Source organism: Oncorhynchus gorbuscha, linkage group LG02 (genome assembly GCF_021184085.1).
Source record: "Oncorhynchus gorbuscha isolate QuinsamMale2020 ecotype Even-year linkage group LG02, OgorEven_v1.0, whole genome shotgun sequence".
In the NCBI taxonomy this organism is placed as follows: Eukaryota; Metazoa; Chordata; class Actinopteri; order Salmoniformes; family Salmonidae; genus Oncorhynchus; species Oncorhynchus gorbuscha.
In genome coordinates, this window is record NC_060174.1 from 19,626,569 (window position 1) to 19,649,028 (window position 22,460).

The 22,460-nt window shown below is 43.7% G+C and overlaps 2 protein-coding genes across 8 annotated transcripts in view; one reads left to right on the forward strand and one right to left on the reverse strand.

The window, feature by feature from the left end:
• The window catches only part of LOC123998647 (nicalin-1), a 28,472-nt gene extending 16,495 nt beyond the window's left edge, over positions 1 to 11,977 (forward strand). For 2 of the 5 annotated variants that reach the window (XM_046303729.1, XM_046303710.1), the window contains exons 7-15: positions 3,541 to 3,629; positions 3,882 to 4,021; positions 4,188 to 4,414; positions 5,081 to 5,168; positions 5,468 to 5,506; positions 5,771 to 5,934; positions 9,997 to 10,050; positions 10,177 to 10,255; positions 10,449 to 11,977. In XM_046303729.1, coding sequence (XP_046159685.1) covers positions 3,541 to 3,629; positions 3,882 to 4,021; positions 4,188 to 4,414; positions 5,081 to 5,168; positions 5,468 to 5,506; positions 5,771 to 5,934; positions 9,997 to 10,050; positions 10,177 to 10,255; positions 10,449 to 10,511 — 943 coding nt within the window. In that variant the 3' untranslated portion in view covers positions 10,512 to 11,977. The remainder of the gene's footprint in view (positions 1 to 3,540; positions 3,630 to 3,881; positions 4,022 to 4,187; positions 4,415 to 5,080; positions 5,169 to 5,467; positions 5,507 to 5,770; positions 5,935 to 9,996; positions 10,051 to 10,176; positions 10,256 to 10,448) is intronic. The other 3 variants (XM_046303719.1, XM_046303738.1, XM_046303748.1) reach the window with 3 other exon arrangements.
• Positions 11,978 to 14,499: 2,522 nt separating this feature from the next.
• LOC123998665 (ceramide synthase 1-like) overlaps positions 14,500 to 22,460 on the reverse strand; it is a 61,604-nt gene continuing 53,643 nt past the window's right edge. For 2 of the 3 annotated variants that reach the window (XM_046303761.1, XM_046303772.1), the window contains exon 7: positions 14,500 to 15,484. In XM_046303761.1, the coding sequence (XP_046159717.1) occupies positions 15,442 to 15,484 (43 nt within the window). In that variant the 3' untranslated portion in view covers positions 14,500 to 15,441. Of the gene's footprint in view, positions 15,485 to 21,381; positions 21,657 to 22,460 lie in introns of those variants that run through there. The other variant, XM_046303763.1, reaches the window with a different exon arrangement.

Below are 22,460 nucleotides of genomic sequence, written 5' to 3' on the forward strand. Positions count from 1 at the left end.
CTTCTGGATGATAGCGGGATGAACAGGCAGTGGTTGCTGTCCTTGATGATCTTTATGGCCTTCCTGTGACATCGGGTGGTGTAGGTGTCCTGGAGGGCAGGTAGTTTTCCCCCGGTGATGCGTTGTGCAGACCTCACTACCCTCTGGAGAGCCTCACGGTTGTGTGCGGAGCAGTTGCCGTACCAGGCGGTGATACAGCCAGACAGGGTGCTCTCGATTGTGCATCTGTAAAAGTTTGTGAGTGCTTTTGGTGACAAGCCGAAACAGATGGTTCGTCGGATGTGGCAGGGCTTGAAAACTATTACTGACTACAAAGGGAAGCACAGCTGCAAGCTGGCCAGTAACACGAGCCTACCAGACAGGATAAAATACTTCTATGCTCGCTTCGTGACCACCAACACTTAAGCATGCATGAGAGCATCAGCTGTTCCAGATGACTGTGATCACGCTCTCCGTAGCAGACGTGAGTAAGACCTTTTAAATAGGTCAAGATTCACAAGGCCGAAGGGGCAGATGGATTACCGGGATGTGTACTCCGAGCATGCACTGATCAACTGGCAAGTGTCTTCACTGGCATGTTTAACCTGTCCCTGACCGGGTCTGTAATACCAACATGTTTCAAGCAGACCACCATAGTCCCTGTGCCAAAGAACACCAAGGCAACCAGCCTAAATGACTACCGATCTGTAGCACTCACGTGTGTAGCCATGAAGTGCTTTGAAAGGCTGGTCATGGCTCACATCAACACCATTATCCCAGAAACCCTAGACCCGCTCCAATTTGCATACTGTCCCAACAGAACCACAGATGATGCGATCTCTATTGCACTCCACACTGCTCTTTCCCAAATGGAAAAAAGGAACACCTACATTTGAAGTTGGAAGTTTACATACACTTAGGTTGGAGTCATTAAAACTAGTTTCTCAACCACTCCACAAATTTGTGAACAAACTATAGTTTTGGCAAGTCGGATAGGACATCTACTTTGTGCATGGCACAAGTAATTGTTCCAACAATTGTTTACAGACAGATTATTTAACTTATTCACTGTATCACAATTCCAGTGGGTCAGAAGTTTACATACATAAAGTTGACTGTGCCTTTAAACAGCTTGGGAAATTCCAGAAAATTATGTCATGGCTTTAGAAGCTTCTGATTGGCTAATTGACATCATTTGAGTCAATTGGAGGTGTACCTGTGGATGTATTTCAAGGCCTACCTTCAAACTCAGTGCCTCTTTGCTTGACATCATGCTTGACATCAGAAGAAATCGGCCAAGACCTCAGAAAAAAGTTATCCTCCACAAGTCTGGTTCATCCTTGGGAGCAATTTCCAAGTATAAACACATGGGACCACGCAGCTGACATACCGCTCAGGAAGGAGATGCGTTCTGTCTCCTAGAGATGAACGTACTTTGGTGCGAAAAGTGCAAATCAATCCCAGAACAACAGCAAAGAACCATGTGAAGATGCTGGAGGAAACTGGTACAAAGTATCTATATCCACAGTAAAACTAGTCCTATATCGACATAACCTGAAAGGCCGCTCAGCAAGGAAGAAGCCAATGCTCCAAAACCACCATAAAAAAGCCAGACTGCGGTTTGCAACTGCACACGGGGACAAAGATCATACTTTTTGGAGAAATGTCCTCTGGTCTGATGAAACAAAAATAGAACTGTTTGGCCATAATGACTGTTGTTTTGTTTGGAGAATAAAGGGGGATGCTTGCAAGCCGAAGAACACCCTCTCAACCGGGAAGCACGGGGGTGGCAGCATCATGTTGTGGGGGTGCTTTGCTGCGGGAGGGACTGGTGCACTTCACAAAATAGATGGCTTCATGAGGGAGGAAAATTATGTGGATATATTGAAGCTTGTGGAAGGCTACCTGTAACGTTTGACCCAAGATAAACAATTTAAAGGCAATGCTACCAAATACTAATTGAATGTATGTAAACTTCTGACCCACTGGGAATGTGATGAAAGAAAGAAATGCTGAAATAAATCATTCTACTATTATTCTGACATTTCACATTCTTAAAATAAAGTGGTGATCCTAACTGATCTAAGACAGGGAATTTTTACTAGGATTAAATGTCAGGAATGTTTTTAAACGGAGTTTAAATGTATTTGGCTAAGGTGTATGTAAACTTCAGACTTCAACTGTATGTGAGAATGCTGCTCATTGACTACAGCTCAGCTTTGAACACCATAGTGTCCACGACGCTCATCACTTTGCTAAGGACCCTGGGACTAAACACCTCTCTCTGCAACTTTGCCCGAAGACACAACAGTGGTAGGCCTGATGAGACAGACTATAAGGAGGAGGTCAGAGCCCTTGCAGTGTGGTGCCAGGATAACAACCTCTCCCTCAATGTGATCAAGACAAAGGAGATGATTGTGGACTACAGGAAAAGGAGGACCGAGCATGCCCCCATTGTCATTGACTGGGCTGTAGTAAAGCAGGTTGAGAGCTTCAAGTTCCTCGGTGTGTCCACATCACAAAAAAAAAACAATTAAAAAAATTGTCGGACTCAGTCATTGTCAGACCCAGTCACCCAAATAATAGACTGTTATCTCTATCTCACGGCAAGCGGTACCAAAGCGCCAAGTCTAGGACCAAAAGGCTTTTGGTCCTAGACTTGGCGCTTTGGTACCAGCTTCTACCCCCAAGCCATAAGACTGCTGGACAATTAATCAAATGGCCACCTGGACTATTTACATTGTCTCCCCTCTCCCACCCCCATCTATATGCTGCTGCTACTCTGTTTATTATCTATGCATTGTCACGTCTACCTACATGTACATATTACCTCATTTACCTCTACTAACCTGTGATCTCGCACATTGACTCTGTACCGGTACCCCCTATATATAGCCTCGCTACTGTTATTTTGTTGTTCTTTAATTATTTTATTTTTTATCTATTTTTTTACTTCAGTTTATTTTAGTAAATACTTTTCTTAATAATTATTTTTCTTAGCTGCATTATTGGTTAAGGGTGTGTAAGTAAGCATTTCACTGTAAGGTCTACTACACCTGTTGTATTCGGCACATGTGACAACTACAATTTGATTTTAAATGAATGTAAATCTGTGGGCGTTAAGGCACACTGCCAATTTTCCATGGTGTTAGGTGAACTCTGGTATCAACTTATTCTCCATACAGACAGAAACAAAATGCTAAACAGCAACCACTGCTAACTTTGCATAAGGGCTGTTTGCATATCACTAGTAAAAAGGAACGAAAGAGCAAGAAGCCCCACCCTACCATAGAGCGGGTAGGGGAAAAGGGTGCAGTCGTCAGGAAGCAAAAGTACAGGACAGGTAAAGACAAGTCAGCTACTTGTTGCAGATTTCATGACCTCTGAATTCAGAAACACTATTGCAACCGACTAGCCTTTTCTCCTCTGATATTCTATGTTTGGAATTCCCAACATGTAGCTACCAGACTGTACAAGTCTGATCTAATGGAGGCCAGTGAACATCCACGTTAATAAGAATGTACTCTCCTGTCATTTTTAACACACCTGCTGTCTTCTTAGATACAACCTCCTGTTTTTTGTCTCTGGAGGAGGGAAGTTCAACTACCAAGGCACCAAGAGATGGCTGGAGGACAACCTGGATCATACAGGTACACTAAGCTCAGAAGGCTATAGACTCAGTTACTGGACAGGTATTATGACTGCCACAGTGGGACACTGTAGAGAAGACCTGTGGAGTACACACTGCAAATGAATGGAAATGAAACGTGATACCGGCAACAATTCTTGTTAAATTGTGGTCCTGCATGCAAAACAATGGGCGTACATGAGTTATGGAAATTCATATTGCAGTTTAAACCGTTTCTCTTTTCCTCTATCCTTTCCTCCCTCTCTCTCTGCAGACTCCAGTCTGCTTCAGGACAACGTGGCGTTTGTGCTGTGTCTGGACACCCTGGGGAACGGGGACAGTCTGCACCTCCATGTGTCCAAACCCCCTAAAGAAGGCACCACCCAGTACGCCCTGCTCAAAGAGCTGGAGACTGTAAGGACCACGACGAAATACTCACCACACAGTTTTTTAGTATTGAAATTCATATGATACACACTACTGATACAAACTAACATGTATTGACCACATATAACACATCCCTACTGTTCTCATTAGGTCAAGTTCTCCTGACCTCTAACCTCCTCTGTGTTCTTCTCAGGTGGCATCCAGCCAGTACCCAGAGGTCAAGTTCTCCATGGTGCACAAGAAGATCAACCTGGCAGACGACACGCTGGCGTGGGAACACGAGCGATTCGGGATCCGCCGGTTGCCGGCCTTCACCCTGTCCCACCTCAACAGCCACCGTGAGGCACAGCGCTCCAGCATCATGGACGTGCGGTCAGTGTCCCCCTCTTCTCGCCACGGAGTGGGAGAGCCCCCTGCTGGGTGGGTTTATTACTGCAGTCCGACCAAGCATCCAACCTCCTGTCGCCCACAACTGTCTTGCTACACCCCCCCCCCCCCCCCCCCCCCCATTCTGCCCTGCTGATCCCAAACCACACCACAAGCCCCAACCCCTGCCTAGGCCCAGCTCACCTAACACACCTTTTTCAAATAATAATCAACTGCTCAATAGGATCAATTGAATCCGGTGTGTAAGTGCTGGGCTAGAACAAAAGCCTGCACACTTTAGCCTGCACACATTGCTGCCCTCCAGGACCGTATTGCCCACACCCCTGCCTTTGGGACCGTAGATGTGGGACTTGTAGAAATCTGATTTCACAGGAAGGTGGAGCTATTGGTCTCTGAGATGCTTGACTGATACGAATACTGTGTTAGTTTTACTGTTAGCGGTACCTCCAGGAGGATGGAACATAGCTTGTCAGTGGAATAGAAAAGGTTAAGAAACACTGGGCTACTGGGTTGATTTTGGATTGGACACCTTCATCCCGCTGTAGGGCACAGTCTGTCCTCCCAACCTCATCACTGCCATCTCCCCTCCTCCCAGCCCAGTGGACTGTCTGCTCCCCTTCCATTCTCCTCCATTAGTTTTTTTTCTTAGTTGAGCTGCTCCTGATTGCTGGTTAATTTAACTGTGAATTACTGTTACAGACCGTATGTGGATCTGAGAAAGCTCAGCAGGAACACAAAGCTGATTGCAGAGTCACTGGCGAGAGTAATCTACAACCTCACAGAGAAGGTAAAGATATGTACAATCTAGGATGTTTCATTATTCAAAGCCATATAATGAAAGTCAATATTTTTCATGTTGCTTTTGATATTTAAGTTGACCTTTTGAACTCTACAGCAGGTTTGACCTTTCTCTCTCTCTCGTGTGTGTGTGTGTGTGTGTGTGTGTGTGTGTGTGTGTGTGTGTGTGTGTGTGTGTGTGTGTGTGTGTGTGTGTGTGTGTGTGTGTGTGTGTGTGTGTGTGTGTGTGTGTGTGTGTGTGTGTGTGTGTGTGTGTGTGTGTGTGTGTGTGTGTGTGTGTGTGTCCAGGATGCTCCAGGAGACCTGCAGATCTTCACTGAACAAATGGTGAGTGGTTGAATGTGACTGTACCCTGCTGTCTCCTCCCATTCAGGCTGTCTCTGATGTGACCTTTACCAAGCGTCTTTGAAGGCTGCTCTACACACCAGGTCTCTTAGGCTAGTTTGTGTGGTTAGTTTTGTCATAGCATGGATCGTTAAAGTCAGGGTCACGATGTGTGTGTCTTAACAAGACAAGTGTGTATCAAGGTGTGTACTATAAGACCACTGATGATGAGTGTGCGACTGTGTGTTTGTGTCCATGTGTGTCCAGCAGGTGCAGGAGGAGCAGCTGTCGTCAGTGGTGGACTGGCTGACAGCCCAGCCGCGGGCTGCCCAGCTGGTGGACAAGGACAGCAGCGTGGTCAGCACCCTGGAGTACCACCTAGGACACTACCTGAAGGACGTCCGCAGGCACTACGTCAAGGCTGACAAGAGGTGACCAGTCACTGACCACAGTACTACTGCTAATACAAGGTGTCGCTGGTCCTCTAGACTGGTCACCGCTAGTGGTTCTGCCGTGTATGCCTTGGGAGGAATCACAAAGCCACTAAGACCGCTCGTAGTGAATGTCATGGATATATTGGAATTAGTGGATATATGGAGACTTAAATACCCTGACCTAGTGAGATATACATGGCAGAGGCTTAATCAAGCTAGTCGCCTTGACTACTTTCTTATACCATTCTCTGTGGCACTAAAAGTTCAAAAAGTGTTGATCGGGGACAGAATGCGGTCGGATCATCACATAATTGGCATATATATATTACTCTTACAGAATTTCCACGTGGGTGAGGATATTGGAAATTTAATCAAAGCCTACTAGATGATAAATTGTTTAGAACTAGTTAGAACTAGTCAGTTATAACTGACTTTTTCAGACATAACATAGGTACAGCAGATACCCTTACTGTATGGGACACTTTTAAATGTGCCTTTAGAGGCAATGCAATTCAGTACTCATCTATAAAACAGCAGCAATTTAGATCAAAAGAGTCCATATTAACAAAGGAAATTGAAGGACTAACAGTACAGTTAGATAGCAATAAAATACGGTACTATAGAGGCACAGAATAAGTTAGAGGAAAAACAAATGGAGGAACTTATTCAAGAAAGATCTAGTGTAATACATTGTAAAAATCAAGCGAACTGGATGGAATATGGGGGAAAATGCACCAAATTCTTTTTCAATCTTCAATATAGAAATGCTACCAAAAAAATGTATTAAAACTTGTTACAAATGACGGAGGCACGCATGAATCACCAAATTATATTTTGAAAGAGGAAGTAAAGTACTTTAAGAATATGTTTTCATTTCAGACTCCTCCATCTCCACTAACTGAAACTAATTATATGGATTTTTTTCCTAATAATAATGTAAAATTAACATCTGTACAGAAAGACTCATGTGAAGATCAAATTACAGAGGAGGAACTGCTTGAGGCAATTGGGGCCTTTAAGGATGGGAAAACTCCAGGGCTGTATGGCATACTTTTTTTTTTTGTATACTCAAAGGACCATTATTGGCTTATTTTAACCACTCCTATATAAATGGTAGATTATCAGACACGCAACAAGAAGGTCTGATATCATTATTACTGAAACAGGAACCAAGTGGTGTATATATAAAGATCCAGTCCATTTAAAAAAATTGGAGACCTCTTACACTTCAGTGTTGTGATGCATACAAAAATCCTAGCAAAATGCTTGGCACATAGAATTTAAAAAGTATTGTCAGATATTATTCATCCTAATCAGACAGGTTTTTTACATGGACGATACATTGGAGATAATATAAGACAAGTACTGGAAACAATAGAACACTATGAAATATCAGGGAAACCAGGCCTGGTTGTCATAGCTGATTTTGAAAAGGCTTTTGATAAAGTACGACTGGAGTTTATATATAAATGCCTAGAATATTTCAATTTTGGGGAATCTCTTATAAAATGGGTTAAGGTTATGTATAGTAACTCTAGGTGTAAAATAGTAAATAATGGCTACATCTCAGAAAGTTTTCAACTATCTAGAGGAGTAAAACAAGTCCACTATCGGCATATCTATTTATTATTGCCATCGAAATGTTAGCTGCAAAGATTAGATCAAACAATAATATTAAGGGATTAGAAATCCATGGCTTAAAAACTAAGGTGTCATTGTACGCTGATGATTCATGTTTTCTTTTAAAACCACAATTAGAATCTCTCCACGGCCTCTTAGAGGATCTAGATTTGTAAGTCGCTCTGGATAAGAGCGTCTGCTAAATGACTTAAATGTAAATGTAGATACTTTTGCTATCCTCTCTGGATTAAAACCAAATTATGATAAATGTACCATATTACGTATTGGATCACTAAAAAATGCACATTTTACATTACCATGTAGTTTACCAATTAAATGGTCTGACGGAGATGTGGACATACTCGGTATACAAATCCCAAAAGAAAGAAATTTATCTCACTCCAATAAATTTTTATAGAAAGTTAGCAAAAATAGATAAGATCTTGCTACCATGGAAAGGAAAATACCTGTCTATTTGTGGAAAAATCACCCTGAATAACTCCTTATTTATATCACAGTGTACCTATTTGTTTATGGTTTTGCCTACTCCTAGTGATCTGCTTTTTAAATAATATAAACAAAAAATATTACATTTTATTTGGTACGGCAAACCAGATAAAATTAAAAGGGCCTATTTATATAACGAATATGAATTCGGTGGGCAGAAATTATTAAATATGAAAGCATTAGACATCTCACTAAAGGCATCAGTCATACAAAGGTTAACCTTAAATCCAAACTGGTTCTCTAGTCAATTGGTATGAATGTCTCATCCTATATTCAGGAAGGGCCTTTTCCCCTTTATTCAGATTACACCTGCTCACTTTCGGTTGTGTGAAAAGGAAATAATCTCCAAAATATCTTTTATTTTTTAAACAAGCCTTAGAAAGTTGGTTGCAATTTCAGTTTAATCCACCTGAAAGGACGGAACAAATATTGTGGTGAAATTCAAATATACTAATTGATAAAAAGACTGTATTTATCGAAGAAGAAAAAAAGAAAAAAAAGGTATAATTTTAGTGAATGATATCATAAATAGGACTGGTGGAGTTATGTCACACATGCAGCTAACACAGACATATAGAAATGTCTGCTCTACCCAAAATTACAACCAATTAATTGCAGCATTCCCACAAAAATGGAAGAGGCAAGTAGAAGGGGGGAAAAGTATGTCGGCCCTGTATTAAAGAACATAAATGGTTAAAGAAAAGTGTGATAAATAAAAACATATACCAATTTCATTTAAGGACCAAAAAACTGACAGCTGTGCCATATAAATTGCAAAATAGTTGGGAAGAGATTTTCGATGTACCCATGCCATGGCACATGGTTTATGAATTGATACGCAAAACAATGCCGGATTTAAAACTTAAAAATTTTCAATATAAATTACTATACAAAATTCTTGCAACTAATAGAATGTTATATATATGGGGGATACGATCTTCCCAGCTCTGCAGATTCTGCTGTGAGGAGGCAGAGTCATTAGATCATTTATTTTGGTATTGTCCATATGTAGCTCATTTTTGGTCACATGTCCAGGAATGGCTGAAGAATTGCAACATTTACCTAGAACTAACACTACAGATAGCAATACTGGGTGATTTGAAAAGCCATAGTCAATCAATCAATAATATAATAATTATTTTAGCAAAAAAATATATTTTTTAAATTTACAATCTGTAGAAGCTATGATAATAGGAAGGTTCAATTATTTTGTGAAGCATCAACCTCGAGCTGTTTTGCAAGGAGGAATGGGGAAAAAATTCAGTCTCTCGATGTGCAAAACTGATAGAGACATACCCCAAGCGACTTACAGCTGTAATCGCAGCAAAAGGTGGCGCTACAAAGTATTAACAAAGTATTAACTTAAGGGGGATGAATAATTTTGCACTCCCAATTTTTCAGTTTTTGATTTGTTAAAAAAGTTTGAAATATCCAATAAATGTCGTTCCACTTCATGATTGTGTCCCACTTGTTGTTGTTTCTTCACAAAAAAAATACAGTTTTATATCTTTATGTTTGAAGCCTGAAATTTGGCAAAAGGTCGCAAAGTTCAAGGGGGCCGAATACTTTCGCAAGGCACTGTATGTGTATATATATGCATGCGTGTATGGATATATATATTTACCCAAAAAATATGGGGGATTGGAAATGATGCAGACAATTACATTGGAAGCAACATTCTTTCCGCAATATTAAGCTGATCCACCCTCTAAAAATAAAAAAAGACCGCTCGTAGTGTTCAAAACTGTGACAGAACCACTCCTTTACTTGTGTTGTAGAAGACTATTTGTATGGAATAAATTGTCTGGGACGGATGGGATTTTAATGAGAGTTGTACACTTTCTATTTACTGTTGTTTATTGATCCAATGACCTTATGAAAGTTAATGGTTGAAGTTTCAGTGACAGATGTCATCTGTATTCTCCCTCTCAGAGACCCAGAGTTTGTCTTCTATGATCAGCTCAAACAGACCATGAATGCTTACAGGTAGGTGATAGCTGCCCACTCTATTTAGCCCTCACAGTGCTGTTCTTTAGTGCAATAGAGCGATAGCTTATTGATTTTTCATTTCAAACCTCTTCAGCTTGCTTTTGTGTCACATTTTCCTAACAGGGTGAAACCAGCCATCTTTGACCTGCTTCTGGCGGTCTGCATCGCAGCTTACCTCGGAGTGATATATCTGGCCATTCAGGTATGTATTGATCCAACATCGCCATTCTGATGGTCACTAATATTATTTTGATGTATGGTCATTTGTTTGACCTAGCCTCCCTCTGTAACTCCTAACCAGGTCATTGTTGTAAATCAGATGACTGCCGTCTTCTCAGCCGGCTTACCTTGTTATTTAGGGGTTAATAATGTTTCTCGCTTTTCTCTCTCTTCAGCACTTTGGAGTTCTCTACAGTGTGGTGCGCAGAATCACAGCACCCAAGACCAAGCAGCATTAAGCCCCTCCCCTTACTATCCTCCAGACGCCTCCTCTCCTCACAGCGACAACGAGTTCTAGCCAATAACAAAACGGGGGCGGACCAAGCAGCTCTTATGATATAAAAACATTTTACCACCCAATATATTGCCTTTTTCCCTCTTTGGAAATGAAACATGTTGAATCATTTCTCTCTGCCAAGTTTAGCCATTTAGTCGGTTCCTTTAGTCTTCCTGTCCTCCTGAAAACAGATGTCAAACGTTACCACCTCGTAAGCCCAGTCCCACATTAACCGCTATTTCCCCCATGATCTGAGACAATTCGATAGGTGTCAATATGGTAATAGCATCACCTGGCTCTTTGATTGGCTAAGTGCGATTTTCACCAGCTTATACCCAACCAATCCTTTCCGTTCTACACATGCATACGTAGGGAGGGACTAGGGGTTGATGTGGGATTGGGCATTTCTAAATCCACGACTCACTCAGTGCCCTATAGTGTGAATTTTGCCAAACCTCAGTGGGTCATCTTCTTGGGCAGCTATGGAGTAGCAGTAGTGAGACTTGGTAATATTTGTTTGGATGGTCAATGTATTTGGTCATCATGACTTAATTTCTTTTTGTTGTTTTTTTCTCTCTAACCCAAATTAGTTTTCTTATTGTTTAAATTAAATGTTGAATAGTGTGTCGATAACATGATTCATGAGCTTGACTGAACTAATGAAATAAATGTATGAATAAGAATGATATAGTGTCCCCTATACTTCCTATTGCCATAAGAGTAAGTACGGTTATAGAATGGAAATGTATCATTTTGTGGTTTCACCCCTTTGTGACACATTTTTTTACTAGTGTTACTATGTGACAGATTTTAAAATGTGAATAAAATTAGGCCCACCCCTCACACAAATGTTAAATGTATGCAGTGTTGGTCTACCAACACGATTCTGCCTCCATCTATCAGGACATGTCTATTGCAAAATGGTTAGTTCCACATCGATGTGCAAATCCCCCTTGCTCTGCTTATCAACAACTAAAGTGTTAAGAAAGGCAAGACGTGTTGTTAGATCGAATTGGACCTTCGAAGGGAGTCTGGTAATGTGTTGATCTGTGTCGTCTATATCCCTGACAGTCTTTGATCTTGAGATGAGGAGACGGTGCTTGAGTGCTGTATTTGGTATAATTACATACTGCATGCCATGTCACTCCTGCAGTCAGTGAAGGCAAATGGACTGGCGAGATTCACCGAAGACAAATGGACTGGCGAGATTCACCTATCTACACAACGGAAAAAGCTGTGTGAGACATATCTTAGAATTTGTATTTATTGAAGCAGACTCTGCTTAACTGTGCACTGAATTGAACTCTCCCATTTCTGAGACTCTTTGTCCAACACTTGTTTTACCTTTCTTAACTGTGTTTTACTTGATTGACAAAAACTTGATTCTTGCAACAATGACATCAAAAATAAATACATTTGTTGAAATAATAAGTCAGTTTCTTTTTCAAATGAACACATTTTATTTTATGGGAAAACATGATACAATAACACTGGTTGAATGGAATTATTAACATTGTTTTGGTACCTGTCATTGTTGTCATTGTTTTGGTACCTGTCATACCAAAGTGGTCAAATTGAAACTTGGGGCTGATGGTAGAGACCTTGCAGTGTGTCAGTGGTCAAATAAATATTTACCTAAAACCAATGAACTATTTCACTTCATACCTCATTTGATTCTTAACGTCCAGAAATTTGTAAAAAATCCCAAATCTACCTGCATTCCTATTTTCTGATGATCAAAAAAACAGCAAATGACAGTGCAATTTGTAAGAAACACCTGTGAGGCATACCCTCTTCATATCCATTATAACAGCTCTTTCTAGCCACCCAGGTCCAGGCCAGGCCTCTCATCAGAACTTCTTGTGATAAAGAGCAACATTTTTGGCACATTCTTAAAGCATTAATGCAATGCATAGAATCATTATTCTTCCACATTTTCATTCTGAACTGTGGATGGGCTTCTATATATTTAATGCTTGTCACAAACTGCCAGATCTGCCTCAAAATAAAACTTACAAAAGTGATTACTACTCTATAACCTTAGTCTTTCTGACACAAATGTATTTTCTTTGGGGGGGAAAGGGGAGTATACTGTTTCTTGAACAGAGGGAATTTGCTGTGAGTAGTTTCACCTTACAAAGCCAATCTGGTTGTCTGTGGTGGAGAGGACAGACAGACCAGGAGAGAGATGGAGGGAAAGTGCGCACACCTTTGGGGACAGTACCATGGTAGATGGATGGGCACAAACCATTAACCGACGCATACACAGGAAAAGGGACACGACTGGATTACAGTGTTTTCAGAAACAGCAGCAATTAAAAAAATGTTTTTTATCTATAATGATAATTGCATGTAATATCAAAATCTAGGTAATCCCAGGCACTGGCACTAGTGTTAGCTAGTGCTGGGGACTGGAAGACACATCCACAACTACGGACACTTCTACCTGCCGACATCTGTGGCCTGTTCCAGCACAAGCATACTGTTCATCAAAACAAAACGAGGTTGAATTTGATCGAAAAGGACAGCACCCCTTATGTCACAGGCACAGCAAAGAGAAAAACTGGAGAGTTGCAGAACACATGCACATACAACCAGTGGCACATTCAAATGTAAGGACAGAACCATTTGGAGTGTGTGACGGTCGGCTCTAATTACTTAACTTTTTTTAAGGTCAGTTCTGCACATTGATAAAGGTTAAGATTACATATTTTGTAGTTTTCTTAATTTGTGGTTTTTGCTTATGACTTCGTGGCATATTTCAAAACCATTGCAATGTCATGCATTCCTGAATACCATATGTGCATATGTTTTTCACATTTGCTTACATTTTTCTGTGAACCTGACAACCACCACCATATTGATTATTATTCAAATCCATATCTTTACCAAAATCATAAGGATGATACTAAACCCAGTCAATCAAGTTCAGCTACATCAGCTGTCATTAACCAGCTATCGGCTTGTATGCCTTCATTTCAGTGCGACAACAGAAGCTAGAAAAACAGAAAATGTGACAATGCATTTTCCATACAGGAATGCAAGCAATATTTCTAATGCCTATCAAATGACAGCAAAAAAAATAAAATAAAAAATTGGTTCACAAGTCATTCACATTTAAAAGACATCAATACTACACCGAAGTGGCTCTTCAAATATTGCAGGTCAGGCTGAGGAAATGTATATGTGGTCACTATCGACCTGTGCAATGATAAGAAAATGAATACATGTTTGGAAAACAAAACCAGCCCCTTACATGCAACCTCTCACCCACAATGGTGACATGATGCAATAGTTCCCTTTAGTATTTTAGCCTTCACTCCTGAAATAATAGGGGGTATAAACTTTTAAAAGCTTTTAGAGGAAGGATCTTTAAAAACGCAGATCCCGTTCTCTCCATGTCACACACTGATCTGTTTCACCTGTCCTTGTGCTTGTCGCCACCCCCCCTACAGGTGTCACCCATCTTTCCCAATTATCCCCTGGGTATTTACATTTGTGTTTTCTGTCTGTCTTTGCCAGTTTGTCTTATTTGAGCAAGCCTACCAGTGGTTTGGGGCTCAGCTCCTGCTGTTTCCAGTCTCTCTTTTTTCGCTCTCCTGGTTTTGACCCCTAACTGTCCTGACTCCGAGCCTAACTGCCTGACCAGTCTGCCTGCCTCCTGTCCTATACCTTTGCCCCTACTCTGGATTACCGACCTTCTGTCTGAGCCTGCCTGCCGTCCTGTACCTTGGCCCCTACTCTGGATTATACCGACCTTCTGTCTGAACCTGCATGCCGTCCTGTACCTTGGCCCCTACTCTGGATTATACCGACCTTCTGTCTGAGCCTGCCTGCCGTCCTGTACCTTGGCCCCTACTCTGGATTACCGACCTTCTGTCTGAGCCTGCCTGCCGTCCTGTACCTTGGCCCCTACTCTGGATTATACCGACCTTCTGTCTGAGCCTGCCTGCCATCCTGTACCTTGGCCCCTACTCTGGATTATACCGACCTTCTGTCTGAGCCTGCCTGCCATCCTGTACCTTGGCCCCACTACTCTGGATTATCAACCCCTGCCTGCCTTGACCTGTCGTTTGCATGCCCGTTACACTAAACATTGTTACTTCTACACAGTCTGCACTTGGGTCTTACCTGACACTATATTAGAGAGGTCTAGAAGAAAAAGAAACGCACAGCTATTAAGATGAGGTGCTGGCTAGCGGAGTAGAAAACTTGAAATTATACCCCGATGAAGACAGCTTGGCTGTCAAAGTTGGTAATTACATTTTTGCATCTGAGCTCCTAGAGTGTGCGGCTCTCTTATTTTCAACTATACTAGAGAGGACCTTTGCCATGGTGACTGTGCGAGTGCTTTAGGGCCCTAATCTATCCGTATTGCGGAAGTTCAGCATTACATTGTGATTAAATTTAAAGGCAACGTTTCCGCGTTAGCAGAGTGCATTCACGGTAAACTCTGCATGTAGGCTCAAATAAAAATGACCTTTACATTTTTATATCGCAATCTGTAATGCTTCAGTGTCAGACTGAATAGAGCCCTGTCCTCCAACGTATGCATGTTTTTTTTTCTAGCTCTAGATGTTTAAAAATCAATAGCTCAACCTTGTTTTATGTTTGTTAGAGCTGACAGAACTGCTAAATGCCCCTGTAGAATACACGAGAGGACATTCACATAACTCACACCTTTCTTTTTCTTCAAATTTAATGTTAATAAGACAAAGGTCACCTGAAATAACATTCACAGTGATATAATAAAACAATGACAAAACAGAATGAAAAATTATCACTTTTCTAATTTGATGGTTTTTTAAAAACCTTTTTGCTATTCACTTAGACCTAAATGTAGGTTACTTGCATTCAGAGTTAAGTGCCAGGAGATAGAGCTAGAGAGGCAATTATAGATGCTTCTCCTTGGTGATCCCGTTCTGCAAGTGCTTCCTGTGAGAAGGAGGAGAGAAGAAAAATGACCAATTGTCAGCCAGAGAAAAGGTAATCAGCTATGCACACATGGTAATATCACTGGTGTTTAAGGGCACCAGATAAGGGCAGTGTCAGGCCGTACCGCGTAAGCACACCTCAATAAGTGCAGCTCGTGGTTCCTCTCTATCTTTGCTACACAAGACAAGACCAACACACAGGAGATCTGCTGGTCTGAGGTCATACTGAGTGAACTGACAGAGCACAGGTTACTGGGGTTACAAGAGGGGACAGTGAACAAAGCCGTGTGTGTCACGCTAAAGCAGAGGCACTTCCTCCAGGGGAGAGCTCACTGGAGGTTTAACAGGGTATGTGGATGGCAGTACGACCAGATAGCAATATAATGACATAATGATGACACCAGCACCGGCTCAAAGGAATACTACGCAGAATTCCAAGAAGATTGAGGAGGACAGCTACACCCAAGGATGGACTGGAACAACGCTATTCATCAATGTATGGTGGTCTTTAATTTTAAAAGTGGATGTTTTTCCCGACTGTAGTCCGCCATATTTATCACACCGACTGTATCTGGTTATTTCAGATCTGCACACACTGAAGTGCGTAGGGGTTGTTTGGAAAGCGCTCGTTATTGGCATGAGGTTTACGGTGTGATGAATGGTTGTCTACAGGTCGGCCTGGTTCAAAAACAACCTCTACTTCCTTTACCTAGCCTCTAGCCCTTCCTGCCCCTAGCCTCTAGCCCGTCCTTGCCCTAGCCTCAAGCCTGTCCTTGCCCTAGCCTCAAGCCTGTCCTTGCCCTAGCCTCAAGCCTGTCCTTGCCCTAGCCTCAAGCCTGTCCTTGCCCTAGCCTCAAGTCTGTCCGTCCATCCCCTAGACTCAAGCCCTTATATCCCCTAGCCTGTAGCCATTACTTCCCTAGCCGGTAGACCTTACATCCCCTAGACACAAGCCTGTCCTTCCCGAGCCTCAAGCTCACAAAAATATGACACTTCATTCTGCATCACTGCACATTTACAGTACATACAGTAGTGAGGTAACATGAATAAATACAAACTGTTGTTGCCATTTATTTATTTATTCATTTCCCCTTCCTAGCCTCAAGGCCGTCCTTCCCCTCCCGAGCCTCAAGCCCGGTCTTCCCCTCCCGAGCCTCAAGCCCGCCCTTCCCCTCCCGAGCCTCAAGCCCGCCCTTCCCCTCCCGAGCCTCAAGCCCGCCCTTCCCCTCCCGAGCCTCAAGCCCGCCCTTCCCCTCCCGAGCCTCAAGCCCGTTCTTCCCCTCCCGAGCCTCAAGCCCGTTCTTCCCCTCCCTAGCCTCAAGCCCGTCCTTCCCCTCCCTAGCCTCAAGCCCGTCCTTCCCCTCCCTAGCATCAAGCCCGTCCTTCCCCTCCCTAGCATCAATCCTGTCCTTCCCCTCAAGCCCGTCCTTCCCCTAGCGTCAAGCAGTCTTTCCCCTTGCCTGAAGCCCATCCTTCCCCTAGCATGTAGCACTTCCTTCACTCCAGACTGTAGTCCATCCTAGACTCAAGCCTGCCTTCTCCTAGCCTGTAGCCCTGTCTTCTCCTAGCCTGTAGCCCTTCCTTCCCATAGCTTCTAACCCTTCCTTTCCCTAGCAACAAGCCCGCCTTTCCCCTAGCCTGCAGCCCGTACTTTCCCTAGCCTGTAGCCCATCCTTCCCCTAGCCAGTAGCCTGTGTTTGCCCTAGCCTGTAGCATATGTTTGCCCTAGCCTGTAGCCCATGTTTGCCATAGCCTGTAGCCCATGTTTGCCATAGCCTGTAGCTCGTGTTTGCCTTAGCCTGTAGCATATGTTTGCCCTAGCCTGTAGCCCGTGTTTGCCCTAGCCTGTAGCATATGTTTGCCATAGCCTGTAGCCCATGTTTGCCCTAGCCTGTAGCATATGTTAGCCCCAGCCTGTAGCATATGTTTGCCCTAGCCTGTAGCCCATGTTTTCCATTGCCTGTAGCCTGTTTGCCCTAGCCTGTAGCCCATGTTTGCCCTAGCCTGTAGCCTGTGTTTGCCCTAGCCTGTAGCCTGTGTTTGCCCTAGCCTCTAGCCCTTCCCTGCCCTAGCCTCAAGCCCATACTTGCCCTAGCCTCAAGCCTGTCCTTGCCTAGCCTCAAGCCCGTCCTTGCCCTAGCCTCAAGCCCGTCCATGCCCTAGCCTCAAGCCCGTCCATGCCCTAGCCTCAAGCCCGTTCTTGCCCTAGCCTCAAGCCCGTCCTTGCCCTAGCCTCAAGCCCGTCCTTGCCCTAGCCTCAAGCCTGTCCTTGCCCTAGCCTCAAGTCCGTCCGTCCATCCCCTAGACTCAAGCCCTTATATCCCCTAGCCTGTAGCCATTACTTCCCTAGCCGGTAGACCTTACATCCCCTAGACACAAGCCTGTCCTTCCCCCGAGCCTCAAGCTCACCCTTCCCCTCCCTAGCCTCAAGACCGTCCTTCCCCTCCCTAGCCTCAAGCCCGCCCTTCCCCTCCCTAGCATCAAGCCCGCCCTTCCCCTCCCTAGCATCAAGCCCGTCCTTCCCCTCCCTAGCCTCAAGCCCGTTTTTCCCCTCCCTAGCCTTAAGCCTGTCCTTCCCCTCCCTAGCCTCAAGCCCGTTCTTCCCCTCTGTAGAGGACTGCTAATTCCTTATGTAGGTGACATTACACTACTATAGCTGGGACAACGTATTTTCATAGTAAAACAGGTTGGGCCCCATACAGGATACTCCTTGCCACAGGTGCTGGCCGGGAGTTCGGCCATTACTCCTCTGAAGATAGGGAGGCTATTTTGTAAATGACATCGCCGAAGTCGTGGATCGGTAGGATAGTCAGTTTACGAGAGTATGTTTCGCAGCATGAGTGAAGGATGCTTTGTTGTGAAATAGGAAGCTGATTCTAGATTTAATTTTGGATTGGAGATGCTTAATGTGAGTCTGGAAGGAGAGTTTACAGTCTCACCAGACATCTAGGTATTTGTAGTTGCCTACATATTCTAAGTCAGAACCGTCCAGAGTAGTGATGCTGGACGGGCGGGCAGGTGCCGGCAGCGATCAGTCGAAGAGCATGCATTTAGTTTTACTTGCATTTAAGAGCAATTGGAGGCCAAAGAAGGAGAGTTGTACGGCATTGAGGTTCGTCTGGAGATTAGTTAACACAGTGTCCAAAGAAGGGCCAGAAGTATACAGAATGGTGCCGTCTGCGTAGAGGTGGATCAGAGAATCACCAGCAGCAAGAGTGACATCATTGATGTATACAGAGAAGAGAGTCGGCCCGAGAATTGAACCCTGTGGTGCTCCCAAAGAGACTGCCAGAGGTCCGGACAACAGGCCCTCCGATTTGACATACTGAACTCTGTCTGAGAAGTAGTTGGTGAGCCAGGCGAGGCAGTCATTTGAGAAACCAAGGCTGTTGCATCTGCCGATAAGAATGTGGTGATTGCCAGAGTTGAAAGCATTGGCCAGGTCAATGAATACGGCTGCACAGTATTGTCTATTATCGATGCCAGTTATGATATTGTTTAGGATCTTGAGCGTGGCTGAGGTGCACCCATGACCAGCTCGGAAACCAGATTGCATAGCGGAGAAGGTACGGTGGGATTCGAAATGGTTGGTGATCTGTTTGTTAACTTGGTTTTTGAAGACCTTAGAAAGGCAGTGTAGGATAGATATAGGTCTGTAACAGTTTGGAGTGTCTCCCCCTTTGAAGAGGGGGATGACCACGACAGCTTTCCAGTCTTTGGGTATCTCAGATGATACGAAAGAGAGGTTGAACAGGCTAGTAATAGGGGTTGCAACAATTGCGGCGGATTATTTTTAGAAAGAGAGGGTCCATATTGTCTAGCCCAGCTGATTTGTAGGGGTCCAGATTTTGCAACTCTTTCAGAACATCAGCTGTCTGGATTTGGGTGAAGGAGAAGTGGGGGAGGCTTGGGCAAGATGCTGTGGGGAGTGCAGGGCTGTTGCCCGGGGTTGGGGTAGCCAGGTGGAAAACATGGCCAGCCGTAGAAAAATGCTTATTGAAATTCTCAATTATTGTGGATTTATCGGTAATAACAGTGTTTCCTAGCCTCAGTGCAGTGGGCAGCTGGGAGGAGGTGCTCTTATTCTCCAAGGACTTTACAGTGTCCCAGAACTTTTGGACTTTGTGCTACAGGATGCAAATTTCTGTTTGAAAAAGCTAGCCTTTGCTTTCCTAACTGCTTGTGTATAGTGGTTCCTAACTTCCCTGAAAAGTTGCATATCGCAGGGGCTATTCGATGCTAATACTGTACGCCACAGGATACATTTGTACTGGTCAAGGGCAGTCAGGTCTGGAGTGAACCAAGGGCTAAACCTAGGCATTGAGTGACGATGAGAGAGGTTTTGTCTCTAGAGATACCATTTAAACCAAGTGAGGTCACCGCATGTGTGGGAAGTGGAACAAAAGGGCTAGCTAAGAAAGAGTCTGTTGTAGCCCCCTCGGACAGTTATGTCGGCAGACCAGTCGTGATGGATCGGCAGGGCTCCGTGTAGGCAGTAAAAGGGTCTAGGCCAATTAGCAAAATAGGTATTGTAGCCCAAGAAATTGGCTGATGGATCTCTTCAGCAAACAGTCCGATGTGCTCTAGAAATCTAGCGGGCCATGGCTAGCAGGCTAGCAGATGGGCCTTCATGGGAAGTCGCAACAGAGGAGCGTGTTGAAACCCCCTCGGGCGGATTACGTCAGTAGACCAGTCATGATGGAGCTCTGCGTCGGCAGTAAAAGGGGTCCAGGCCAATTGGCAAAATAGGTATGGTAGCCCAAGGAGTGGTTGATGGACCTCTTCCGCTAGCTGGGAGATGGGCCTAGCACAAGGCTAGTTACAGGCTAACTGGTGTTTGCTTCGGGACAGAGACATTAGCCAGGAGTAGCCACTCGGATAGCAGCTAGCTAGCTGTGCTGATACAGGTGTAAAGGTTCAGAGCTTGCGGTAGGAATCCGGAGATATGGAGATTTGGTGGAGAAAAAGCAGTCCGGTATGCTCTGGGTTGAATCGCGCTGTGCAGACTGGCAGGAGTTGGACTGGGCTAAGGTTAGCTGATGAGCACTAGCAGTGGCTAACTGACTACTAGCTAGTAGCTAGTTAGCTGGCTAGCTTCTTTGGGGGTTCCGGTTCGTGTTAATGGACAGTCCAGCAGGAGTCAGCTGTGTAGCCGAGTGATCATAGTGTCCGAAGAGCAGCACTAGATGAAACAGGGAATTGTTCAGTACTCGATTACTACGTTGTGCGAGCGGGAGACACGGCATTCAGAGAGCTAGCAGGCCGGGGATAGCAGATGGATCATCACCAAACATCCATGACGCAGAGGCCGGTTGAGAGCACATCGGCCGAGTTACGTCAGCAGACCAGTAGACCAGTCGTGATGGATCGGCGGGGCTCCATGTCGACAAAGGGTCCAGTCCAATTGGTAAGAGAAATGTTGTAGTTGGTGTACTTTGTTTGCTAGCCGGGAGATGGGCCTAGCTCGGCGCTAACTGGTGCATGCTTCTGGACAAAGGCGTTAGCCACAATAGCTCCTCGGTATCAACTAGCTAGCTGCAAAGATCCAGTGTAATGGTCCAGAGCTTGCGGCAGGAATCCAGAGATGTAGTGGAAAAAAGCAGTCCGATATGATCAGGGCTGGTATCGCGCTGTGCAGACTGGCAGGTATTATCCAGGCTATCCAGGCTAAAGCGGCAGGAGTCCGAGCTAAAGGTAAAAACCGCTAGCAGAGGCTAACAATGACTAAATAACTAGTAGCTAATTAGCTGGCTAGCATCTGATGGAGGTTCCAATTATAAGGTCTAAAAAAAACAGCTGGTCTGTACCACATTGAGTGAGGCAGTTTGCAGTAATGTATATTTATTTTGAGATTGAAAAAACAAACAAAAAATATATATATATTTACATGGGAAGAAAACAAACACGTCTTACTGATGCGCCATTATGGACACACTATATGATCACATCGGTAATAGATCCGTTGTTGTATTACTTGTGAGGCAAAGCTGAGTGAGCATACATTTAAATGATTTATTTTACTAGGCTGATGGTGCTTGCATCTTATGGTCAGTCTCAGCATCTCTCCCCTCTCCCTTTCCTTTCCTTACAAACTTGATGCAAAAAAGGACACCTTCTTCCAGCTGATGGCACCGCATTATTTCTGAGTCACGCACAAATTCATGTTGTTACTCCTATGAACAGAGAAAAGGGAAATATTCCTCGATATTTAAAAAGACCCAAGCCGCTAATAATAACAATGCAAAGCCTATCCTTCCCCTAGCCTAGCCTCTAGCTCTTCTTTGTTGTACAATCCAGATATGAAGGGACAGGGTCGATGGAAGAGAATAACTTGGACACAACTTGGGTCGAGTGGACAGGGACATAAGTTCAATGAATTGAGACCCATCCAGCTAAGATACCCCAGGATGAGAATCAGGTTTACCAGAGTTTACTGAGTCATCTGAGGCCAAGGGGTCATTCTCTCTCTTCAGGTTTTCCTGACAAAAACCTTCTCTCTGGATGTTTTGGAAAGCATTTGTCACCTGGAGATGCAGTGTCTGTATAGTGTATGGTGGTGGCATTACTTCAGTACAGTGAAACATTCAAGGTAATATTTGTGGCATATAGTTTATGGACTGGTACAAAAAAACTACACTTGACATTATTATAGAATTATTTTGCCACCAACAGAATGCTATCTATATATATATATATATATATATATATATATATATATGGGGCATGCAACAATCTCAGCTCTGTAGATTTGCTGCGAAGAGACAGAATCAACAGATCAATTATTTTGGTATTGCCCCTATGTAGCTTAATGATGGTTACAGGTTCAGGAATGGTAAAAAAAAATCACAACATGCACTTAAAATGAACCTTACAAATAGCAGTGTTGGGCAATTTGGAAAGCCATTGTCAGTCAATAAATAATATAATAATACTCGTAGGAAAGGTTATCATATTTAGCTCACAATCTGTGGTTAATA